Source organism: Ranitomeya variabilis, chromosome 1, assembly GCF_051348905.1.
Source record: "Ranitomeya variabilis isolate aRanVar5 chromosome 1, aRanVar5.hap1, whole genome shotgun sequence".
Lineage (NCBI taxonomy): Eukaryota > Metazoa > Chordata > Amphibia > Anura > Dendrobatidae > Ranitomeya > Ranitomeya variabilis.
Window position 1 is genome coordinate 646,334,749 of NC_135232.1, and position 25,580 is coordinate 646,360,328.

General features: G+C 44.6%; 1 protein-coding gene across 11 annotated transcripts in view; it reads right to left on the reverse strand.

The window, feature by feature from the left end:
* Nucleotides 1-25,580, reverse strand: part of SIPA1L1 (signal induced proliferation associated 1 like 1) — a 324,202-nt gene that overhangs the window by 20,801 nt on the left and 277,821 nt on the right. For 6 of the 11 annotated variants that reach the window (XM_077262067.1, XM_077262094.1, XM_077262051.1 and 3 more), the window contains 3 exons: nt 15,319-15,558; nt 14,732-14,891; nt 5,353-5,575 (listed from right to left, as the gene is read on the reverse strand). In XM_077262067.1, coding sequence (XP_077118182.1) covers nt 5,353-5,575; nt 14,732-14,891; nt 15,319-15,558 — 623 coding nt within the window. The remainder of the gene's footprint in view (nt 1-5,352; nt 5,576-14,731; nt 14,892-15,318; nt 15,559-25,580) is intronic. The other 5 variants (XM_077262132.1, XM_077262121.1, XM_077262085.1 and 2 more) reach the window with 4 other exon arrangements.

The window sequence follows — 25,580 nt, forward strand, 5'->3', positions numbered from 1 at the left end:
GAAGGAGCGCCGTTTGACTTTTCAATGCATTATTGGCTGGAATTGAGATCGGACTCCATGTCGTGTTTGGAGAGCCCCTGATGTGCCTAAACAGTGGAAACCCCCCAATTCTAACTCCAACACTAACCCCAACATACCACTAGCCCTATTCCCAACCTTAACCACACCCCTAACCCCAACACACCCCTAACCCTAATCCCAACCCTAATCCCAATCGTAAAAGTAATCCAAACCTTAACCCCAAGCCATATCGGAGGCGGAGTGGAGGAAGGCGTTCGTATATTCACATAAATTCTCTATTGCCTGTGCCGCACAGGAAAAGAATTACAAAATTCTCACCAGGTGGTATCGCTGTCCTGATGTCTTACACGCCGCTTTTCCCTCCGTCTCCGATAGGTGCTGGCGTTGTGGAATAGAGAGAGGTACCATGCTACACATTTGGTGGGGATGTAAGCTTATTAAGCCATTTTGGGATTCTGTCTTTTCCGCTTATCAAGCCATTAGTGGTCATTTGGTGACCAACTCCCCCCAGGTGGCTTTATTATCTATCCTCCCGGGCTCGTTTCGCTTCCAGAAAAAGGGGCTCCTAAGATTCTGCTTAACTGCTGCGCGCACTGTGATCCCGAGACAATGGAAATCCTCCAAATCTCCTAGTGTGTCTGAATGGGTCAAGGAGATGACCAGCCTTCAAAGTATGGAGGAATTGTCCGCTGAGGTTAACGGTTCAATGGAGAAATATCTGCAGGTCTGGAGTCCTTGGATTTTGTTTATGGACTCTCAGGACTTTCAATCCCTCTTTTCTAAGCCATAAGGAAAATAGATTGAACAATACGGGTTAGATGGACGTCATTATAGGGGTGCAAGTTGCCCCCTTCTATATCAGACTCCATGGTTCCTCCCCCTCCCCCCCTTTTTTTTTTCATCCTCTCTCCTCCCCCATATTCCTCTTCTTAGTCTCATTCTTTCCGTTCGTGTTTATACCATTATTACTTGGAGTGACCTAGCTCCTCTTGTTTGGGTCGCTCTCTTTCAGAGGATACCTCATATGTATCACCAAAGGTCCTACAGTCTCCCTGGATAGGGTATACCTACATCCGCCATGGATTTTTTTTTTCTTTTCAGATCTTGTTGGACTTGATTGAAAATGATTTTGACCTGAAAGTTATACTATTTCGGGACTTGTTGGTTACAGGTCTTGATATACAGTTGTATATGAGATTTCTTTTTGTACTCAATACTTTTTATGTTGTTGAATCCTTTGTTCCTTGTTTGTTTTGAAGTTCTTTTCAATAAAAACCAGATTAAACATACAAACCTTATTCCCAACTCTAGCCCCAACCCTAACTTTAGCCCTAACCCTAACTTAGCCCCAGCCCCAACCCTAACTTTAGTCCTAACCCTAATGGGAAAATGGAAATAAATAATTTTTATTTTTTTTATTTTATTACTTTTCCCTAACTAAGGGGGTGATTTACTATTTATAGCGGGTTTTTATGTTTGGCAGCCGTCACACTAAAAGACGCTTTTAATTGCAAAAAATAGTTTTTGTATCACCACATTTTGAGAGCTATAATTTTTCCATATTTTGGCCCACAGAGTTGTGTGAGGTCATGTTTCTTGCGGGACGAGTTGACGTTTTTACTAGTACCACTTTCGGGAACATGACATTTTTTGATCGCTTTTTATTCCGATTTTTGTGAGGCAGAATGAACAAAAACCATCAATTCATGAATTTCTTTTTTAGAGGGGGGGCGTTTATACCGTTCCGCGTGTGGTAACATTGATAAAGCAGTTTTATTCTTCGGGTCAGTACGATGACAGCGATACCTCATTTATATCATTTTTTTATGTTTTGGCGCTTTTATACAATAAAAACTATTTTATATAAAAAATAATTATTTTTGCATCGCTTTATTGTGAGGCCTATAACTTTTTTATTTTTCATGTGATGGAGCTATATGGCAGTTTGTTTTTTTGCGGGACAAGACGTGTTCAGCAGTACCACATTTATTTATATCCGTCTTTTTGATGGCGTGTTATTGCACTTTTTGTTCGGCCATATGATGATAAAGCATTGTTTTGTTTTTTAATGGTGTTCACTAAAGTGGTTAACTAGTGGGACAGTTTTATAGGTCGGGTCGTTACGGACGCGGCAATACTAAATGTGTGTACTTTTATTGTTTAGATTTTTTTAATTCAAATATTTATTTATTGATAGAATATTGATTTTTTTTATTATTATTTTTTAAAATATTTTTACGATTATCAAAAACATTTTTTTTTTAAATTCATTCTCACTTTTATACTGTGTCCCACTATGGGACACTCATTTTGTGCAAATAAATAAGCGTGTGCACAGCCATTTAAGGGAGGTGCCAGAGTAGGCTCCCACACCGTAAGATATATAGCAAAAATGAGCACTGACGAGTGGTGGATACCGCGTCCCTACGCCATCCAGGCAGGCGCACACTACCCGGGCTTTCTGGAGACCGGCTAGCCCTCACACAGGTCATTCCTCCTCTATATGCAGGCAGCACTCTACTATATGGTCTGATCTGTCAGCCCCTATCCTGACCACTCACACCTCAATACAGGCAGTCATTTCACAAATAGCCTGGATTGATTCAATAACCATCTTATTGGCCATATTTTCTCCTAAATGGGCAGCAGTCTCAGTTATAGCCTGACTACCTCTAGCAATAAGTGATCACATGGGTCCACCCATATCTCTACATATACTATAACGGTGACTGATGAAGGTCCATTATTAGGACCGAAACGTTTCTGTTACTACCTTGTGGATACCATCAAAACCTCACTTGATCACGTTAAGCTGAGTGCCGACTCATTTTGTGCCGACTCATTTTGTGCAGGCTGATCGCTTCTATAGAATGCAGATCTGCATGCTATAGAAGCTGTCATTGCTGCAATACCTGCACACTGACCAGAGACTTCCTGACATGCACTGCGCATGATAGGAAGTCGCTCAGCTCTGGTAACCTCGATGTTGTCATGACGACATCGGGTTACCATGGAAGCGATCGGGACCCCGCGTCATGCCGCGGGGTCTCCGATCCAAAGGCAGAGGGGCTATCAGCTCCACTGCTGGCTCCGACACACTGCGATCATGTTTGATTGCAGTGTTCTGGGGGTTAAAGTGCCGGGACCGGTCCATGACCGCTCCTGTCACTTAGTGTCGGGTGTCAGCTGTGAGAGTCAGCTTACACCCGGCCGCGATCAGCCGCACTCCCCCCGGGAGCGTGGCTGATCGCACTGGACGTACTATTCCGTCCATGGGGATTAAGTCCCAGGTCACATGGATGGAATAGTAAGTCTGATGGCAGAAAGGGGTTAATAACCAACCTTGCTAACGCTGACAGACAGCTGAGGGTTGCAGCCCCCAGCTGTCAGTTTTGCCTGGCTGTTTTTTTTATTTATTAAGAGTGCAGATGCTGGCTGATGAATACTCACATCAGCTGCTTCCTGCACTCGCTGCTATTAGCAGCAGCAGGTGTAGGCTGATGGAAGCCGTAGTCCCGTCAGCTGACACCAGTGACCAGAGGTAAACTTTATACTTCTGATCACAGCTGTGGGCTCACGCTGTCATTTGGAGTTATCATGCACATAACAACGTGACAAACACTGGATGTGCGGTCCCCCCCATTCAAGTGAATGTAGATCGGTACTGTTCTGGTACCCAAACCCGAACTTTGTTTTTAACCGTTCATCCGAATCTCCAATAGTGACTGTAGAGAGTCAATTTTTGTAAAAAAAAAAAAAAGTTGCCTCTTTGTGTTTACTTAAAGGGCACCTGTCACCCCGTTTTTTCCGTATGAGATAAAAATACTGTTAAATAGGGCCTGAGCTGTGCATTGCAATAGTGTATTTTGTGGACCCCGTTTCCCCACCTATGCTGCCGAAATACGTTACCAAAGTAGTCGTTTTCGCCTGTCAATCAGGCTGGTCTGGTCAGATGGGCGTGGTGTGTTCCCCCAGATCTTGCTTAGTTTTCCGTTGGTGGCGTAGTGGTGTGCGCATGTCCAAGGTCCCGAATCCACTGCACAGGGGAGTGAAAAGAGCGCGATGTGCACTATTTCATTGGTGATCGGTGGGGGCGGCCATCTTCCTTTTGCCGCGCGTGCGCAGAAGCGGCGCTCTGCTGGCCGCGGCTTCAGGAAAATGGCCGCGGGATGCCGCGCGTGCGCAGATGGAGATCGCGGCGGCCATTTTCCTGAAGCAGAGTTCGCATCTCTGCTTCAGGAAAATGGCCGCCGCGATCTCCATCTGCGCACGCGCGGCATCCCGCGGCCATTTTCCTGAAGCCGCGGCCAGCAGAGCGCCGCTTCTGCGCACGCGCGGCCAAAGGAAGATGGCCGCCCCCCACCGATCACCAATGAAATAGTGCACATCGCGCTCTTTTCACTCCCCTGTGCAGTGGATTCGGGACCTTGGACATGCGCACACCACTACGCCACCAACGGAAAACTAAGCAAGATCTGGGGGAAGACACCACGCCCATCTGACCAGACCAGCCTGATTGACAGGCGAAAACGACTACTTTGGTAACGTATTTCGGCAGCATAGGTGGGGAAACGGGGTCCACAAAATACACTATTGCAATGCACAGCTCAGGCCCTATTTAACAGTATTTTTATCTCATACGGAAAAAACGGGGTGACAGGTTCCCTTTAAGTTATGTTCAAGTAGGTAGTGTTAGATATTTTTCACTGGGGGAAAAAAGCACAGCACAGAAGTTCTGGAAATATTAACATTTCTAGAAGTTCTGTGCTGTATATATCTTCAGCGCTTATTTAGGCTGAACACTGCAGTTGGCAGGACCTGTGGAGTCTGGTCATGTGACCCGGATGACATCACAGGTCCTTCTGCACTTCTATGTTGCTGCCTGCTTACGAATGGTCAGTGTCATACAGGAGGAAGAAGTACATGCCCCCAGTGAAAAATATCAAACAACACACACTTGGATCTAACTAATGCTAAAGAGGTTTTCCACTACTTTATCATTGATTACCTATCCTTAGGAGGGGTCATCAACTCCTGATCGGTTAGGAACTGACACCCGGTGCCCCTGCTGATCAGCTTTTCTTGGTGTCGGCAGCAGCAGCCAGAACTGCTAAATTGTGGAGCTGCTTCGGATTGTGGCCGTGGCTGGGTACTGCCCATGGGCTACAGCAGTTTTCAGCCACAGCCCGGCTGCTAAGAGTTAGCTCAGTCTTATGTTTAAATTCCACAATAGGGCTCTTGCACATTCGACCCCTGGCATAATACGGATATAATCTGCATGATTCAATATCAGAGAAAATCCTAGTATATAATACTTTCTGAACTTCTCACCATGAATGGAAGTCATACCCATAGTGTAGGATGGTCTGCGCATTTGCAATGACTTATTCAGAGAAGGGTATGTGCTACTGAAGAGGACGTCATTGGGAAGAGCTTGGTCCAGGAGTGACGCTCTAGCATTGATGAACACCATCTCCCGCTGACTGCTGTAGATGCTCTCATCAGAAAGTGTCCTGTGCAGGGATCTTTTGCTTGATGTTGTAGAAAAAGACGACTGAGAAAAAAAAAAAAAAGGTAAAAGTTCATAAGATCTCTACATAGACATAAATTAAAGTAATGCCACGTGACTGAATTCAAAGACATGCCTCATATTATGCCAATATTTCACAACCACTAATTTGGTTTAGTCACAGTACATCTAATTGCAATATTTCATGTCTTGTACTCCTTTTAAAGGGAACCGGACAGTCGATTCATGATGCCCAAACCACGGGCAGCATGACCCAGAGCCTGACTGCACAATTGAAGCCAAGTTTGAGTCTCAAAGATTAAAAATCCCATTCTGCTTCAAGTGACTGACTGATCTCTACTAACAGGCAGCATGGTGGCTCAGTGGTTAGCACTGTACCTTAGCCCCTGTAACAACCATGCTATCGCTTCTTACAGATGCAAAGTCCCCTATAACACTACATAGCTCATTTAAAATACATTTTGGGGTAAAGACTCCTTTTTGACATTACATATGTCCATTACACGGAATGGGTTAAAGTGAATCGCTCCAGGTCTCAAATGCTTCCTTATCTTCAAGCCGCATATAATAGAGGAGAATGTACAAAGCTCAGGCATATATATTTTTATATGGTCAAGCTGGTATTTTTACATAAAAAGCTGTTCCAAAACAGCCTGAAGTTGCTGTCTATGAATCTTAATTACCGGGCCTCCACCCAGAGAATGAGAGCTTTTCCTGCCTTGAGAGCAGTAACAGCTTTTGGATTGGAAAATCAGAATTTGATCAAAGAAACTAGTGATGAGCGAACGTGCTGGGAGAAGGTGTTATCTAAGCATGCTCAGGTGCTAACAGAGTATCTTCGGCGTGCTCGAATAATACGTTTGAGTCCCCGCAGCTGCATGTCTCATGGCACTTCGACAGCCACAACACATGGGGGGATTGTCTGTTTGTTAGGTAATCCCTGCAAGTGTTGTGGCTGTCGAACAGCCGCGAGACATGCAGCGGCAGGGACATGAACTCAGATAACACCTTATCCCAGCACTTTCGCTCATCACTAATAGAAACCGTATGCATCCCATATCTCGGTCTTTATAGTGTGTTACCCTTAGATAAATTTTAAATTCACAGGTATAATCTGTCTATAGGGAAGACAAATTATCCATTCCTGAGATATGAGATGATGATTGGTGCTCAAAGTTCTTTGGAGAAGTGTTGTTTCAGGAGAACTTGCAGCAGAATGTCTCTCCCTCGTCACATCTCCATCAAATTTTACAAGCACCAGCTTCCAGCTCCATTCTCAGTAATGTGAAAACATGTCTTCATTGAATATAAATTTTACCTAAGAATTGATAATGAATGATCAGTCCTGGAGGAGAAAGAAGCAGATTTTTCTGATAAGACATATTACAAAGTTGCTTATCGTCATGTGTACTATTGATTTATGTGGGGGAAAAAATTAGAGGACGGTTACACTTTAATGCACACTAAACTTTTACTATGTGCTGGATTTGAGCTGTTGATTTTATTTCTGTGGTTTGGATTGAGGATCACTTGAATTGAATGCACAACTGAGAGGATTATGCTTATATTCTTTTGAAAACTATTTTATTTAACGACATGGTGATTTTGGAAAGGGTTTCCAGCATTATGTACCGTCATGTCGGAAAGTGTTGCACAGTTAAAAATGTTCTAGACAATGAAGTATTTCTCCCAGAAAATTATCGCAATTACACACGTTTTGTAATACATGTTTATTTCATTTGTGTGTATTGGAACAACACAAAAAAAGCAGAAAAAAAGGCAAATTGGATATAATTTCACACTAAACCCATTATCTAACAAAGTCCTTTTTTTGAGACGCTTAATCTTTAGCTTCTAGCAACTAAGATTTTATAATTTTTATAATTAGGTCCAATTTTTTTTGTGTGTTGTGTTTGTAAAATGAATGTTTTCAAAACAGGAAATCATGCCATTGTCATTTTTAATTGAATATTGGGATGCCCTATTCTGAAAAATCCGTACTTGTAAAAATTTTTACAAGTACGGATTTTTCAGAAAAAATTAATTTGGCAAGTAATGGATTAACACCAGCACGGTGGCGCAGTGGTTAGCACAGCAGCCTTGCAGCGCTGGAGTCCTGGGTTCTAATCCCACCTTGGACAACATCTGCAAAGAGTTTGTATGTTCTCTCCGTGTTTGCGTGGGTTTCCTCCGGGCACTCCGGTTTCCTCCCACATTCCAAAGACATACTTATAGGGAATTTAGATTGTGAGCCCCATCGGGGACAGCGATGATGATGTGTGCAACCTGTAAAGCGCTGCGTAATATGTTAGCGCTATATAAAAATAATAAAAGATTAAGGATGGGTCGGACAAAATTGTAGGCACTCTCAACTTAATATTTGGTTGCACACCCTTTGGAATAAATTACTGCAATCAATTGCTCCCTATAACCATCAACAAGCTTCTTACACCTCTCAACTGGAATTTTTGACCACTCTTCCTTTGCAAACTGCCCCAGGTCTCTCATATGTGAAGGTGCCTTTTTCCCAACAGCAATTTTAAGATCTCTCCACAGGTGTTCAATGGAATTTAGATCCAGACTCCTTGCTGACCACTTCAGGACTCTCTAGAACTTTGTTTCCATTCATTTCTGGGGGCTTCTTGAAGTATGTTTTTGGGGCCTTTGTCCGGCTGGAAGAACCATGACCTATGAAACAAACACAACTGACACTGGGCACTACAGTGGAACCCAAAATCCTTTGGTAGTCTTCATATTTCATGATGCCTTGCACGCAGTCAAGGCACCCAGTGCCAGAGGCAACAAAAAACCCCAAAACATATTTGAACCTCCATCATATTTGACTGTAGGTACTGTATTCTTTTCTTTGTAGGCCTCATTCCATTTTAAACAGCAAAATATTTTCCCAGAAGGATGTTGGCTTATGCATATACATTTTGGCAAACTGCAGTCTAGGTTTTTTTTTAGGTCTCTGTCAGCAGTGGGGTCCTATCAGGACTCCAGACATATCGTTTCATTTCATTCAAATGTAAATGGTTAGTTTGCGCTGACACTGACACACCCTGAGCCTGCAGGACAGCTTGAATGTGAATATCTTTAGAACTTGATTGTGGCTGCTTATCCACCATTTGGACTTTCCTGCGTTGCAACCTTTCATCAAATTTTCTGTTGTCCGCATCCAGAGAGTGCCATGGGTTGTAAACTTCTTGATTATGTTGTGCACCATGAACAAAGAAACATCAAAATCTATTTGGATGGACCCTTAACTTTTAGATTGTTGATATTCAAACAATTTTGATTCCCAAGTCCTCAGACAGGCTTCTTCTCTTCTTTCTGTTCTCCATGCTTAATGTGATGCACACCGACACATAGTGCAAAGATTAAGTCAACCTCTCCCCTTTTTATCTGGTTTCAGGTGTGATTTTCCTATTGTCCACACCTGTTACTTGCCACAGGTGAGTTTGAACGAGCTAGAACCAAAGCTGTTTACTCACAATTTTGGAAAAGTGGCAACAATTCTGTCTGGCCCATTTTTGAGGTTTTGAGTGAAATTATGTCTTGTTTGCTTTTTTGTTTCTCTTTTTTTTGTGTTGTTCAAATACACATACAACATGTGTATAACAAAACGTGTAATTTCAATGATTTTCTGGGAGAAATACATCATTTACTGAAACAATTTCAAGTGGTTCCAACACTTTCGGCATGGTGTGCGACCTGGAGAGTCCTCAGCTTCAGCTCGCTGAGTTTTCTGCAGTTCTGCCCTTGACTGCGCTCCTCTGAGTCACAAGTGAGCCGTTTATGGATTCAGCTGCTTTTTTATTTCCTATCCTTCTGTCATCTTCCAAGGTTTCCTGTTGTCAGGGAGACAAGTTTGAACGTTCCTTCTCTATGAGAGATCTAAATAATATAAAGTGCATGGGAAAATTAGATTATGAAGTCCAGAAACTTCAACCAACATCAGAAGTTTCCTACAGAGAGTAGTAACAGGAAGACAGAGTGCCAGCTAATTTCTAGTCTTTTTCGTGCATTTTACTTCTAAACGTAATATTTTATGTAAAGGACAATTTGTTTTATGTAATTTAAGGGTTTCCCCACGTTTGCAAGAGGAAAGCTAGATGTTAACTACTGCAACGTTCACATACTGTAGTTGGTGGCTCAATTTGAAGCAGATTAGACAGGAAGATTTCTGCTACATCCGGAGCCAGTCAAATGTAGGGAGCCAACCATTAGAAGTTTGGGGTCAGTTGGTCAGGAGTAGTGTCCGTCATATGACACATCAGTCATTAAAGGGTTGTCTGGCCTTAGGCTACAAGTCTGCAGTCACTTATGTAACAGCACACTTGTGAATCCTCAGTGTGGACACTACGTGCTGTAAAGATTCTCCGGGTGCAGTGGACTCTTGACCAACAACTATGTGATTTCCATACATGTGGTCAAGTGCAATGCAAGTGTATTGAGAAAAGACTGATACAGTCTAGTTGGAATGTGGCCGTAAGTATGCCACTCACATACTTGCAATTATATGACCACCAATGCGAAGATTCACAAGTCTGCAGTCACAGTGACTGAAGACTTGTAGCTTAAAACCGGAAAACCCCTTTAAGCTGTGGTTTTAGCCATGAAGTGAAATGTTTATGTGAAAAGAACTTTACTTTTTTGCTTTCATTCAAGAGTGGCCAGTCTATCCACTGAATAGAGATCTCCTTACTTATTTTATTTTGCAAGCCAAATTATTTTTTTTGCTTAGAAACCTCCAATACCTTACTTGTGTATTGGAAAGGGTAAATGTAATGGTTCAGTTGGATTCTACACCTTTAGCAGTGTTATTATCAGCTACGATTTAGCTTTAGAAAGTGGAGATAGCAGGCACCACTCGTAGATGATTGCTAAGAACACGCACAATACATTTGTTTATTGAGCCTAGAAAGATTTAGCACATCTTAGCTTCTGCCCAGAGACATCAGGGGGCTTGGAGTGGGGTATAATAGTTTGAGTTAGACAAAAGAATAGAGGAGCGAAAAATGAAACTGCAAGATAAGCTGTAAAAGTCTGCTCTCATCTCTGGGCTCCCCTGGATATCGAGGCTGAATATGTTTATTATTTTGTTGTAAATGATATTTTTGATACATTGTATGTCTTTTGATATCTTATCCTGTTAGCTGTTGATATGTTTTGATATATTGTACATCTTTTGCTTGCTTCAATGTCTTTTTATCGCCTCTTGCATGCCTTATTCATTGAAATTTCAGGAAACTATATTAGTCATTTAGTTGTTGTGTGTTCATCTATTTATCTTGCTTCTCCGAATTTATTATGAAACATTGAATGATGAGTTGTGCAGCATATATCATATGCTGATTAATGGACAAACCATCTGTGTTTCCAGTATTCTGATTGCTGGGGAAAAACTAAAAAAAAACCCCATGTATTCCTACCAAATATAAGAAAAGGAACTTTTCACGGTCCACCTTAGCTATGCAGTTCTGGGATGTAATTTATAATGTAATGATATTTACATCACTAATTCCTCCCTTTTATGGGGTCTACATTTGCTAAGTGGTCTAAAGCTCGCCATACAAATTGGATAGCTCATTCAGCTGAACGCTCGCTCCTGTCTTCTCCATGAGAAATCCACCGACTGATGAGTCGGTCGGTGACTTATCTCAGGGAGAACAATACGATAGGCAGTCCCAAATGGGAGATGAGCAATCGACATCTCCCCGGACCCTCAGACAGCCGGCGTCCACATATGCAGTTCATAGTCACCCGAACCTGTCTGTATTGACAGCCAGCTAATGTGTATAGGGGCGGTAAGGCAATCCGAGACCCTCCTCCTTTCTTACCAGTGCTCCCTGGCTGGCTGCGGTGTACAAACACAAGCCCATCAGTAGTGCAGTGCACCGGGGGAACAAGGACAGAATGATTATTATCCATACACCAGTAAGAAAAAGATTATCTGCTAATTGGCACAAATCTAACGAGATAATGGGGCCTCAGTAGGAGGGCGGTTGGTAAATGGCTTTAATTTCCAGAACATCTTCGGAATGTTCCGTGTTTGCTCAGTCACACGTTACATTCTGTTTACTGCTAGACATGTTCAGGAAATCCTTCAGCCGAAAATGCCAAAATGAAACATGACAAGGAAGCACCCAACGGGCCATCTTCTGAGAATTGTGTCAGAAGAATTAAATGGGGAGACAGAAAGCGAGCCACAAAGAAGGCCGTGGCAAAACGAATCCCGAGCGGTAACGAATAGCACCAGGTTTAGACACTTGTAAAGCCAAGCAAAAAAAACCCGTCAGCTCACTATGTGAAGCGAGCATTAACATCCCGATAAAACCTGCTATATTCTAACACATTTTTTGGCTCTAAAAAAAAAATAAAAAATAAAATAAGAGGAGAGAATATAGTGCACAGTTGTCATGGAAACTGTGTGCCCTGGATGAACCTTTCTAAAGTGCTCAGAGCTCCATGGGGGATTATTTTCTTGTACGGTGCCTTGCGCACTTAGTGCGATTACAAATACTGAAAATCTGTCGTGGCTTCAGTTCTGGACGGCATTGTGAAAGTCACTGAAATGGGACAAATTCTGATTTTTCTTTTAAAAGAGATTTTAATGGAGGTTTGGTAATAAAAAATATAATTACCAAACCTTGTGTGTCCTCAAGGGGAAGCTATCATCAGACAATGACCTATTGTATTAATCAGGATTTGTTTTAGATTGTGATATGAAAACACACTTTCTTTTTTGAAATTTATATTAATATTTGTTCAGTAATATTGAAAAATTCACACTGGTCACCGGGGCTTTTTTAGGCTCATAAACCCTGCTTTTCAGGAAGCGTTTTCAGCAGACTCCTTATCAGCTAAGGCAGGATTATACTGACAGGTAACACCTGCATACACGGCTGATAACACAGGATCCACCAATCACAATAGGTGATGTCACAGCTCGCCTGCTCCTCCTTCCTTCACAATGACCTTTGCACACGCTCATTAGACACTTCAACACAAATGATACGATTGAGGGCTTACCATAGTGGCTATATACATGTGCTGTTTCCTGAAACAATAGGAAGGTGAGTCTAAAATAGCCCCGGTTGTCATGGAGAAAATTGTAAGATCTTTATTTTTTAAATCTGAAAACAGGTTTTTGCTATGAAACAGAACAGCATGATGTAAGGGCTGAGACTAATTCCAGCAACATGTCACTTAAACTGTGTGGTGTTGTTCAAATAAAATCAGTGTTTTATCAGCAGGGGATTATCAACACAGGACTATGTATCCTGTGCCTCCCAGTCAACTTTCTCTGTGTAACCCTTACCCCACCACCAATTGACAGCTTTATGCCTATGCACAGTGTACACGTAAAGCAGCCAATCAGTGATGTGGGCAGGGTTGTACAGGGCACAGCATTCAGAGAACTGCTAGATCTGAAGCAGAGAAACTGGTGATGGCATTAAAATGACAGCATACAAACCAGCAAGTGACATCATTAGAATTAGGGTCTCTGCCCCTGCATCATGCTGCTCTCGGATTACATAGCAAAAACGTGGTGACAGATTCTCCTTTAATAGAGAATGTGACAGGTTTGTTCTTATGGGGTTAATTCTGTCGTAAAAATCCCCTGGAACATGTTTCTCTTGGTCAGTACGATACAGCGATACCAAACTTTTATTTTTACATCGACTGAGCTGTATGAATGGCTTGTTTGTTGCTTGGCAGCTGACATTTTGATTGATACCAGTGTGGGGTACATACGACACTTTGATCGCTTTTGCATTTTATCAGGATGGCAGTGGTAGCTAAAAAAAGCAAAAAAACAATTCTGCAGTTTTATCTCTTTTTGTTATGCTTTTACCATAAAATCAGTTAAAAATTAATATACATTAAGTTTATATTTTGATAGATCGATCTTTTATAGATTAAGCATTAAAAAGAATTTATTTTTAGTAGGAAACATTTTTTTTTTTTTTTTTTTTAAATGTTTTCTTATTATTTTTTAGTTTCTTTAGTGGACTTGAATTTGCAATTGTCGATCGCTTATACCATGTACTTTAATACCACAGTGTTGTAGTATATAGCAAAAATCTCTGTCCCCTATGATATTCAGCCTGTGGCCTAAAAGTACAAGATGACAGTGATGGGGTCCTTCAACAGGCCACCACCTGAGAAGGTAAACCATTAGATTTCTTTGATGACGTCACAGGGGCCGAAGCAAGTCGATGTGTGTGCGCACCAGTCAGCGTTCCATTTAAAGCCATTGTGAGAGATTGACAGTTGCATTTAAATGGTTAATAGCAGACATCAGAGCTCATCTCTGGCTGCTGCTGCTAGACACAGCTACGTAATACAGCCGGCATCAGACACATGTGAGGACCGCTCAGCTCCTGAGCCCTCTCCACACGGTGCCACCCCTGCAAGGACGTACCCATATGTCTCATTGAATTAAGGGTTAATGAGTTGAGTGCACATTAATTTAGCGCATTTTTTTAAAATCTATTTATTTGCAGCTTATTTATTTTTCATCACCTTGTGATGTCATAAAAGATCTTTCAGAGCATTTCAACATTTTTATATTTGATTTCCCCTGTATCTGGGGCTGGAATCAAAGATGGAAAAAATTAGGACAATTGACTTTATACCAGAGCTGACAGAGCTATGGGACGAAGCGCTGTCAATGTTTCCTCTACTGTTCAGCAATGTGAATACAGTAATAGGAAAAGCAGAGATGGTAATAAACCTTCTCTGCCTTCTCTATAGGGAATCTAGCTGTGTATGACAGCCGACTCACCACTGCCGCAGCAGACGTTTATAGACTAGTCTGTGGGCAGTCAGGAAGTAGTTTAAAGAGCAATAAAAAAAAAAGTGCGGCTAAATGTAAGACCGTAGGATCCACTCCCAATTTTGTCTACCACTCCCCACCTTTTAGCCTAGTTCTAAGACATCCTCTTTATTCCCTTCAGAGAATGTCCATCTAATGTGTCCATTGAAGGAGAGAACAAGCCATTTCAAGTACTCTAGCCGGAGCATGTGCGGGAATTACTATGCAGTCTATGTGTAAGAAATTCATGCAATGTAAATATTCACCACATGTCTACACCATCACTGGATACATTACATTCCCCATCAGTCCATCCACCCAAAAACACCAGTTAACATGCAGCATTGATGCAGTACCTTTAAAGGCTTCTCTGATCCGGTAGGTGGCCCTTCCATGTCAATAAGCTTCTTAAGTTCCTCGTGGACTGTGGACACTCTCTTTGGAGAAGCCTGTAGATCCCTTATTGATGCACGCAGCCTTGTAGGTGGCATCTCCACACAATCAATCTGATGTCTTCTTCCATTGAAGGAAACAGAAACAGTTCAGGAAGAGGTCTTTAAGAATTTAAGACTGGCTTATGGTGGAATATTGAATTATTTATCGCAAGGAATGAGGAAAGATATGGAGGAAAGCAGGGAAAGGAGAATGACATCTACGTTTTGTAATGGCCACCACAAAATCATGCATGGATACCGGTTAGGAAGAAACCTGATATGTCTTATGTCATGTGTGTAAAGCGCTGTGTGATCTTAGTTATTATTACGTAAGAGACTACAAACATGCAGAAAAAAGAAATCCCTAAAAAGTCGCAAGAGAAGCACAAGTTTTCTAGCGTATTCTCCAATGCTGTACATTGCAGTATATACAACCTCAGAAGACGCGCCAAGCGATTAGAACATTATATGCCAATATCATTTACGAGCAGAACATAAAGGGCTCTTACTTTCTTGAATCCATAAAGCCCACAGAGTTTATAGTCCCTTCAGGTTTTTTCCATCCAATCAGGTACTTGCTGGTAGCACCTTGGCGAGGGTAGAAAGTCCTAGGACCAGAAGGGGATGAGGAGGAAGAGGAGAAAGAAGGCGCGAGCTGTGGGGAAGTGGCAGAATGAGACTCTTCTTTGGGCGAACTTCTGGCACTAGTGAAAACAACGGGACTTGCCGAGTGCCGAGAGCTCATGGTGCTGGGGGAGAATGAGAAAAAGCTAATCTTAATTCTTGGATTTTTCACCCACTTTGTAAATAATCTACATGATATCCAGGATTGGAACCATGGGGAGCCACACATTTTAGTAAATGTTGCATGTGCGGGGCATCCATGAGCCATAACTAAAAAAGGAAAAAAAATATGCCCCCACAGCAAGACAAGATGACTGATCGTTTTGGGACGGATAGTATTGGTTTTGCCAAATTTAAGCTCACACTGATTGGGTGGACTAATCATTTTGTGTTCGGATATTAAAGGGTTGTCCACTACTATGACAACCCCTTCTTAAATTAAATGTTCATCCCCGATAAAATAATAAAGCCTATACTCACCTCCGATGCTGGCTCCGTTCCATGTGGGCACTCGCTCTCCCCGGGATTCCCATGCGGTGTTGTGACACTAGACGCGGGCGCCCAATCAGAGCTGGCGTCACGGTCTTCACACGACCTGAACATGAAGAGGGGAGCCAGGACTGCAGCTCATCCCGGACTTCCTCTTCATGTTCAGTTTGTCCGAAGACAGTGACACCAGCTCTGATTGGGCGCCGGGCATCACGTGTCATTCCACTGCATCACAGCCCCAGGGCCGCGAGTGCCAACACAGCTAGAATAGACCCAGCACGGGAGGCAAGTACAGGTGTTATTATTTTATCGTGGCCGAACATTTACTTTAAGGAGGGGTTTTCCCTAATAGTGGACAAACCCTTTAAATATTAAATTCTGCTTTTGGGGAGAAATGTTTGGGAAAAGGTTTTAAAAATTTGGTAGTAGCTAGAAAATATAAGTATTACAAATACATAAAGATTACCAAATCATACTCTTATCAATGGTTTAACTGCCCAACATTGACTCTGTCCAGTCCGTCGTGTTCACGCCTTTTAAATATGGTCAAACCAAATAGATTCCGAATTCTGAACAAGAACGGTTATTTACAAATAAAAGGAAAAAAATACAAATGTATGCTCGCGGCAAAGGTGACTGAGTGTTAAATGACTGCCAATTGGTAAGTGTTTAATACACGGGCAAAAATCTCTTAAAACGTGCGTTAAAAGATCTGCAATAGATAATTCAGTGTGTATATGCTGCCACTGTTCTCGTTCTCTTTACATAAGACGATGTGCTGCCGAGAACGATGATCTGTTGTGAAAACCAAAAGATCATTTCACCCGACGGTCGAGTGCTCTACTCATTCACTGGGTGATCGGTAGGCTCTTTAGACTACAAAATTATTGCAAAATAAGCCTTCCTGAGAACACTCGTTTCACTATAATCTTGCAGTGTAAATGGACTTTTGGGGAGGATTGTAGCTATTACTTTGCCTGATACCTGATGTGCAAATAGTAGAGAACTGAAGGTGACCTGAACACGATAGGAAAATAGATTATTATGTCCAACAATTAGCCTGCCATATTATTAAATATAGGTGCTCGCAAGAGTCCACACGGGAGGCTGAGCACAGATGTACAGGTATACATCCAATCTCACCTGCAACATAGTTAGTGTCTGGTTTGTAAGCACCACATTAGAAAATGCAGTCTAATCAGTGTTCTCCTCCATTATAGGCAGGCAGAAAATGGCTATGTTAAGTATCCCGAGCTCAGGATGACCTGTTACATCAGAGCATTACTTGTAAATAGGGATTTTTGTGTACTCACCGTAAAATCCTTTTCTCCAAGCCAATCATTGGGGGACACAGGACCATGGGTGTTATGCTGCTGCCACTAGGAGGACACTAAGTTAACACATAAAGAATAACTCCTCCCCTGTAGTATACACCCTCCTGCTGGCTCTAAGTGAACCAGTTCGGTAACTAAGCAGTAGGAGCTTAACAATTAACAAGAATGAAATATATCAAAACCAAGTCAACACAGAAAAAACTAGAGCCAGTAGGCCAACAGGGTGGGTGCTGTGTCCCCCAATGATTGGCTCGGAGAAAAGGATTTTACGGTGAGTGCACAAAAATCCCCATTTCTCCTACGCCTCATTTGGGGACACAGGACCATGGGACGTCCTAAAGCAGTCCCTGGGTGGGAAAACAATCCACTGCAATTGCTCCTTGTACCCACAAGTTACAGATGTGGCACTGCCGCCTGCAAAATTCTTCTGCCGACGGACGCATCTGCCGAGGCCTGAGAATGGACATGGTAATGTTTCGTAAACGTATGCAGGCTGGACCAAGCCGCAGCTCTGCAGACTTGTGCTGCCGATGCTTGGTGCCGGATGGCCCAAGACGCACTCATTGATCGAGTAGAATGAGCCTTAATCCCTGCTGGAATGGAGTGACCTCTAACTCGGTAGGACTCCTGGATAGCTGAACGAATCCACTTGGCTATCGTAGCTTAGGAATCGGCTAGATCTTTCCTTGGCCCTTCCGGGAGCACAGATAGGGCATCTGACCTGCGGAAAGACACAGTCCTCGAGATGTATCTCCTAAGAGCTCTCACCAAGTCCATTGTGTGGAGAGCCTTCTCGGTGTGATGTACTGGCGCCGGGGCAAAGTGAAGGCAAGACAATCTCCTCATAGAGGTGGAAAGATGAGACAACCTTCGGTAGAAAAGACGGGGATGTTCTCAAAACCACCTTATCCTGATGAAAAATGAGGAAAGGAACTTGGCAAGACAAGGCCGCCAGTTCTGAGACTCGTCGGATGGACGTGACCGCAACCAGGAAGGCAACTTTCCATGACAGAAGAGACAGGGATACGTTCAGCAGAGGTTCAAAAGAAGCCTCCTGCAAGAGTCCGAAGACCAAATTAAGGTCCCATGGTTCCAACGGCATGTTATAGGGCGGCACTACATGGGAGACTCCCTGAATGAACATCTTCACCTATAATCTGTTGGCAATTTTACTTTGGAACAGGACTGACAAGGCTGAAATCTGCCCTTTGAGAGAACTAAGGGCGAGACCTAAGTCCAAACCCGACTGAAGGAAATCGAGGAGGGAAGGAACGGAAAATTCAAGAGGAGAGCGTCCACGGTCCTGGCACCATGAGAAGGTCTTCCAAATGCGATGATATATACGCATAGACGTAGGCTTTCTAGCACTGATCATGGTAGAAATTACATTCTGAGAGAAGCCTGCCTGTGTCAGCACCCAGGACTCCAGGGCCATGCCATCAAACACAGGGCCTCGGAGTTCTAGTGGTAAATGGGACCCTGGGACAACAGGTCTGTGCGATTCGGTAATCGCCAGGGGACATCAGCGACTAGTTGAACTAGTTCAGCGTACCAGGCCCTGCGCGGCCAACCTGGCGCAATGAGGATAACTGGTATCCCCTCCGCTCTTCTTGATGACTCTCGGCAGCAAGGGAAGCGGGGGAACTATGTACGGAAGCTGGAACTGATGCCACGAGTGAATGAGTGCATCTGCCCCGATGGCTGCCAGATCGTGGGACCGAGCTATGAAATTGGGAACCTTGGAATTTAGCAGTGAGGCCATCAGATCGACGTCCGGGGTTCCCCAACGACAGCAGATCTGGTGGAAGATCTCCGAATGGAGAGACGACTCTCCGGAGTTGAGACCTTGGTGGCTGAGGAAATCAGCCTCCCAGTTTTCCACTCCCGGGATGTGAACCGCTGATATCATTGAGTGGTTTTCCTCGACCCAACGAAGAATGTGGCCTACCTCGGTCATGGCTGCCTTGCTGCGTGTTCCCCCCTGCCGGTTGATGTACGCCACTGCCGTGGCATTGTCAGACTGAATCCAGATGAGACGAACCGTCAGGAAGGGATGGAATTGAAGAAGACCCAACCTGATTGCCCGTATTTCAAGGATGTTGATGGGCAGGCGAGCTTCCTGAAGAGACCAGCGGCCCTGAGCAGTGTGATGGTGGAACACTGCTCCCCAGCCCAGAAGACTGGCATCTGTTGTCACAACTAGCCAATGTACTGAGAGAAAGGACTTCCCTTGATTCAGGGAGGACTTCAAAGTCCAGCACCTGAGAGACTGTCTGACTCGCTGGGGAAGGAGGAAACGATGATCGAGAGATAATGGGTTCCTGTCCCACACAGCCAGGAGAGCATGTTGTAATGGGCGGAGGTGTAGTTGAGTGAATGGGACTGCCTCCATAGCTGCTACCATCCTGCCGAGAACTCTCATACTGAAACGTAGAGAGTGCGTATGAGGTTGGGAGAGCTTCTGAGCTTCCCGCTGTAAGACTGAGATCTTTTCCGGACGAAGAAGTACCAATCCCTGGGACGAATCCAGTATCATTCCTAGAAAGGAAATTCGCTGAGCCGGTACTGGGGAAGACTTTTTGAAGTTTATCTTCCAAACTAGACGAGAAAGTATCTATTGTGATGGTCACGGCCTCCTTGCAGGTGCGGAAAGAGGGGCCTTTGATGAGGATATCGTCTAGATACATTAACACCACCACACCACGGGTATGGAGGATGGCCACGGCAGCCGCCATGACCTTGGTGAATACCCTGGGAGCGGTGGTGAGGCCGAAGGGCAGAGCAGCAAACTGAAAGTGATCTTCCTGAACTGCGAAGCGAAGAAACCTTTGGTGAGAAGGTAAAATAGGAATGTGGAGGTACACGTCCTGGATGTCTATGGACGCTAGTAACTCGCCTTTCTCCATGGAGGCGATGACAGAACGAAGCGATTCCATCCGGAACCATAGCACTCTGACAAATTTGTTCAGCAGTTTTAGGTCCAGTATGGGACGTACTGTACCGTCCTTCTTTGGAACAATGAACAGGTTTGAATAAAAACCTTGAAACCTTTCGCTTTGAGGGACCGGGATAATATCCCCGTCTTCTTTTAGAGAGCTTATGGCCTGGAAGAACTCTGATGCCTTTGCCCTGGGAGGAGAAGACGGGAAAAAGAGATTTGGTGGAAGAGCGAGAGAAATTCTATCTTGTATCCGGAGGACACTAGGTCGCGGACCCATTCATCATGAACGACCGAGAGCCATGCGTCGCTGAAGGAAAGCAGGCAGCCGCCTACTTTGAGGGTGTCCTCCAGATACCGCAGGGAGTCATTGTGTGGGAGACCTGCCCGGTCTGGACCCTCTGGACCCTGACTGCCTAGGCCTGCCTCTCCAAGAGGGGGATGGTTTGTAAGAGGTTTGAGGACCTCCATCCCTACACTGCGCCCGGCCAGGGCCAGAGGATGTGGAAGTAGAGGACCAATTTGAGTTGAAGCGAAAAAAATCGGGACCGGGCCTGCTGTTGCTGGTTCCGAAAGGGTCTCTGTTGTGGAAGAAATTTACTCTTCCCTCCAGTGGCGTCGGAAATTAATTGGTCGAGCTTTTCGCCAAAAAGGCGACCGCCCTGATATGGAAGAGAAGTCAATTACTTTTTGGAAGTCGAATGCGCACGCCAGTCCCTGAGCCATAAAGATCTACGGATGGTGATGGCGTTTGCTGCTGCTTAAGAAGCACAGTTAGCAGCATCCAGGGACGCGGTAACTATAAAATCTCCCGCTCTGGCTATCTGAGTAGCGAGGTCTGCTATCTCAGGGGAAAGATCGGTATCCAGCACCGCTGAAGACAAGACGTCAGCCCAGTGGGTCATAGCCTTAGCCACCCACGTAGCAGCAAAAGATGGGAAGAGTGCGGCTGCTGAGGCTTCAAAGGCTGAACGCGCCATATTGTCGATCTGACGATCGGTTGGATTTTTAATAGAGGCGCCCTCTGAAGAGGATAAAATAGATTTAGTAGCCGGGGGAGATTGAGACCAATCTTTTCTTACATCCTGGGTAAAGGGATATTTTGATTCCATGGGCTTCTGCCCTGTGAATCGTTTATCGGGATGGATCCTGTGAGATTCAACAATTTCCTTAAATTCAGGATGAGTAGCGAATACCTTGTGAGCTCGCTTGGTCCTCTTAAAGGACACAGCATGATCAGTTTTAGATAAAGGTTCTTCCTCAAGTTTCAAAGCCTTATTCACTGACTCACTCAGTGAGTCGAGAGTCTCCTGATTGTGATGAAATTCCTGATCTAGGGACATGTCAGAATCGTCCTCTGAAACAGGTGCTCTGCTAGCCCCAATGGAAGGGGAGCGAGAAATGGAGCTCTCAGAACCCGAATCCCGGTGATGGTCTGGGGATATGGCATGAGTCCTTTTTCTGGAAGGGCGAGAGCCCCTTGGCAAGGTACAACCCCTAGAGTACGAGGGGTTTTGAGAATAGGGAGCGTCGTCCGTAAAAGTGCCCTGGTTAGAGGAGGGGTCTCGGAACGATTCTAATGCTTTTGCCAGGGATGCCATAGACCGGGTAAGGGAGGTAGCCCACTCAGGGGGACCAGGCTCACTAGGTTCGGTATCAGTAACAGGTGGTTCCCGAATAGTCGCCGGTTCACAAGCTGTGCACAATGCGGTATTGTGACCCCGGGGTAATGAGACTTTGCAAGAGGTACATGCAGCAAAAAATACAGTGTGGGTTTTCCCAGACTTTTTGTGAGGCCTTGATTGAGACATGGTAACCTTGAGGAGAGCACTTACTAGCAGGGGAAGGGTTAAACTATGTATCTGCAGCTTACCCAGGTCCTGTGTCTTGAGTCCCCAGGGGAGGTCCGCAATGTATGGTCCTGAAGGCTGTATATCGGTTGTGACCCCAGATCCAGAGATTAGGAGGGCTGGAGCAGCGCTGCAGGATCAGCACTGGGTGTACCAAGATGGCCGCAGAGATCTGTGAGAGCACTTCTCATGGAAAGAGAAGCGCTGGAAAAGATGGGCGGCGGTAATTGCCGGTGGGCGTGGCCAAGGACTTTGGCCTGTATGAGCAGAAAAGCTGGGGACTAAATTTGAAAAACTTGCGGTTGCAGCCTGCGGCGTTGCGACCGCTATTAGTGCCATCCTGAGGAGCGCTCCATCAAAAATGCGCGCTGCGGACCACTCACGGACCCGTGCTTTCTGATAGAGGTGCGGACCTTCCATACCCCGGGGACCAGGACCCCCCCCCAGCGCCTCGGCCCCCGCAGTGTACTCACGGTAGATGCGGTGGGCCGGTGCTCAATCCACCGTCGCCATAGTCAGGGAGGGGGTGGAGAGCTTCTGCCGCCTTGCGTCATCCGCTATGTCAGTGGTGATGCAGAGGGGGGCTGCACCAATGCCATACATATTTATGTCCGGCTATGCACCTGGCTCCGGGAGAGGTAGATGGAGGGCTACTCCATGTGGTCGCCTGCTATGGAGGGGGAGATCGGAACGCGAAGGAACTGTCGCCCGTAAGGTGAGCTCAGGGCTGGCATCCAACGTTGCAGGAAAGGATATGGGAGGGACGCTCCACGTAATTGCCTGTTGATGGTTCGGGGGAGATCGGAACCTAGAAAGGGTCCGTTGAACTCATTCGCTCCGTTAAGGAAAAAATAGAATAAAAAATAAAAATTAAAATAAAAACGGTGGGGTCTGAAACAGACCCAAGTGCCTCCTACAGACAATAAGCAAGAACTGGTTCACTTAGAGCCAGCAAGAGGGTGTATACTGCAGGGGAGGAGCTATTCTTTATGCGTTAACTTAGTGTCCTCCTAGTGGCAGCAGCATAACACCCATGGTCCTGTGTCCCCCAATGACGCGTAGGAGAAAATTGTTTGATGGGAACAGTGTAATGCTTCTTTTCCCCAGTGGTATCACTGCAAGGAAAATGGACAATTCCACCAGGTTCACCATTTGTTTTTATTTTCTTTTATAAAAATAGTCAATGTTGAAAGCAGACGAACCCTTAAAGGGAATCTGTCAGCAGGTTTTTGCTACCTCATCTGGGAGCAGCATAATGTAGGAAGAAACCCCGATTCCAGCAATGTGTCACTTAGTTTTCTGGGTGCAGCCATTGTCACACAATCTGTTTTTAGATGTTGCATGTAGCAGAGCTGAGAAAGCTGCCTCCGCCCACACCACAGCTCTCTGTGCACCATGTCTATTGATAGTGAGATGCTTATCAGAGGAGGGGGCGGGGTTGGTCTAGCAGGTAGGTGAGCTGTAGTCTAGGTAGTGATAGTCTCCAGGTGATAAAACCTTCATTGTAAGTAAACAACAGCACACAGCCTTTTAAGTGACACATCACTGATATCTGTTTCAGCCTCTATCTCCTGCTGTATTCAGGTTGCATAGCAGAAACCTGTTGACAGATTCCCTTTAAAGAGAAGTTGTCACTGGGTTAAAAATGTCCGTCTTTTGCATTATTTTCTTTTTTTAAATCCACCATATGAAAGTTTATATTTAGTGCACCCGCTGATTGGCTGCTGTGATCATGTGACACAACAATGCCATGTCACCCGCCAGGAACAGCAGAGCAGACCGCTGGAATGGCGCTCCTTCAGGAAGAGAGTATGCTTTTTATTTAATTTTCTATAGGGTCCTGAATTGATTAAGTAGGGATTGTCCAGTTGTGGACAACTCCTTTTTAAAAGTATTTTCCAAAGCTATAATAATTGCGTACAATCCTTTAGAATAGGCTATCATTTTTACATTGGCAACTCCTGGAAGGGGTTGCTGCCATATTGTTTACCAGGCACAGCTCAGTACACCTTATAGTGGCTGTGTCAGGTACTGCAGCTCAGCCCCATTATAAAATAAAAATACATACTGTAAATGTGGGCTTGTAAAATACCAGTGCTGGCTCTACAGACAGTTGGAAATATGCGTGACTGTAATTAACACCAATACTGGATCTTTTGAGCATACATTTGCATTTCTGTAAGTTCTTTACATACAGTACAGTGCAACCAACGGAGCAAAGATCAATAATAACACTAAACAAAACTGTGCAACCTTCTAATACTATCCCAATAGCCAGTTTTTCAGGTTAGCAGACAGTTCACGACCAAATTCCACAAATGACATATGGACAACTGTAGGCCCAGGATAATGCTGCAGGGACAACTGTAGGCCCAGGATAATGCAGCACGGACAACTGTAGGCCCAGGATAATGCAGCACGGACAACTGTAGGCCCAGGATAATGCAGCACGGACAACTGTAGGCCCAGGATAATGCAGCACGGACAACTGTAGGCCCAGGACAATGCTGCACAGACAACTGTAGGCCCAGGACAATGCTGCACGGACAACTGTAAGCCCAGGACAATGCTGCACGGACAACTGTAGGCCCAGGACAATGCTGCACGGACAACTGTAGGCCCAGGACAATGCTGCACAGACAACTGTAGGCCTAGGACAATGCTGCACGGACAACTGTAGGCCCAGGACAATGCTGCACGGACAACTGTAGGCCCAGGACAATGCTGCACGGACAACGGTAGGCCCAGGACAATGCTGCACGGACAACTATAGGCCCAGGACAATGCTGCACGGACAACTGCAGGCCTAGGACAATGCTGCACGGACAACTGTAGGCCTAGGACAATGCTGCACGGACAACTGTAGGCCTAGGACAATGCTGCACGGACAACTGTAGGCCTAGGACAATGCTGCACAGACAAGTGAGGGCACAACACAAGGAGACTGACAACTGCTGCCCCGAAACAACACAGCATAGACAATCGTTAACACGAGAAAACAGTCCAAAAAACCCTGACAACATATCTGACCCAAAGACAAAGCAACATAGAAGACTCCTGGCCCGATGACAATGGCCTACAAGACAACCAAGCACACACTGAAAATGGTGTCCCAACACAACAGTGGCCTCCATAATTAGAAAAGTACCACCATGACCCATCTATTATTGCTGTGTGCAAATATATGCTGCTTATGTACAATGTGAGTGTGTCTTAGTGTTGTACTTTATGACAATATTTAAAGGGACACGAAACCTAAAGCTTTTCATATTTACGAAGATGAATGGACTCTACTGTTCCCAGCCATGTCAGGCAGGGGGAGACCTTGATCTTCTAGTGAATCTAAAATTCTGGCACCTCCAGGAGATTTTTTTTCCTTTGTAATAATGTACATTTTAGGTTTAGTGCTCCTTTAAGAATGAAAACCAAGTTTCAACTAAATATGGTAAAGTAATTTGTGGGAGAGAGGGATGGAATGATTTTCTTTCTAATGTTAGGGGTAGGAAGGGGGAAGGAATGGTGGAAAGGAGATGTAA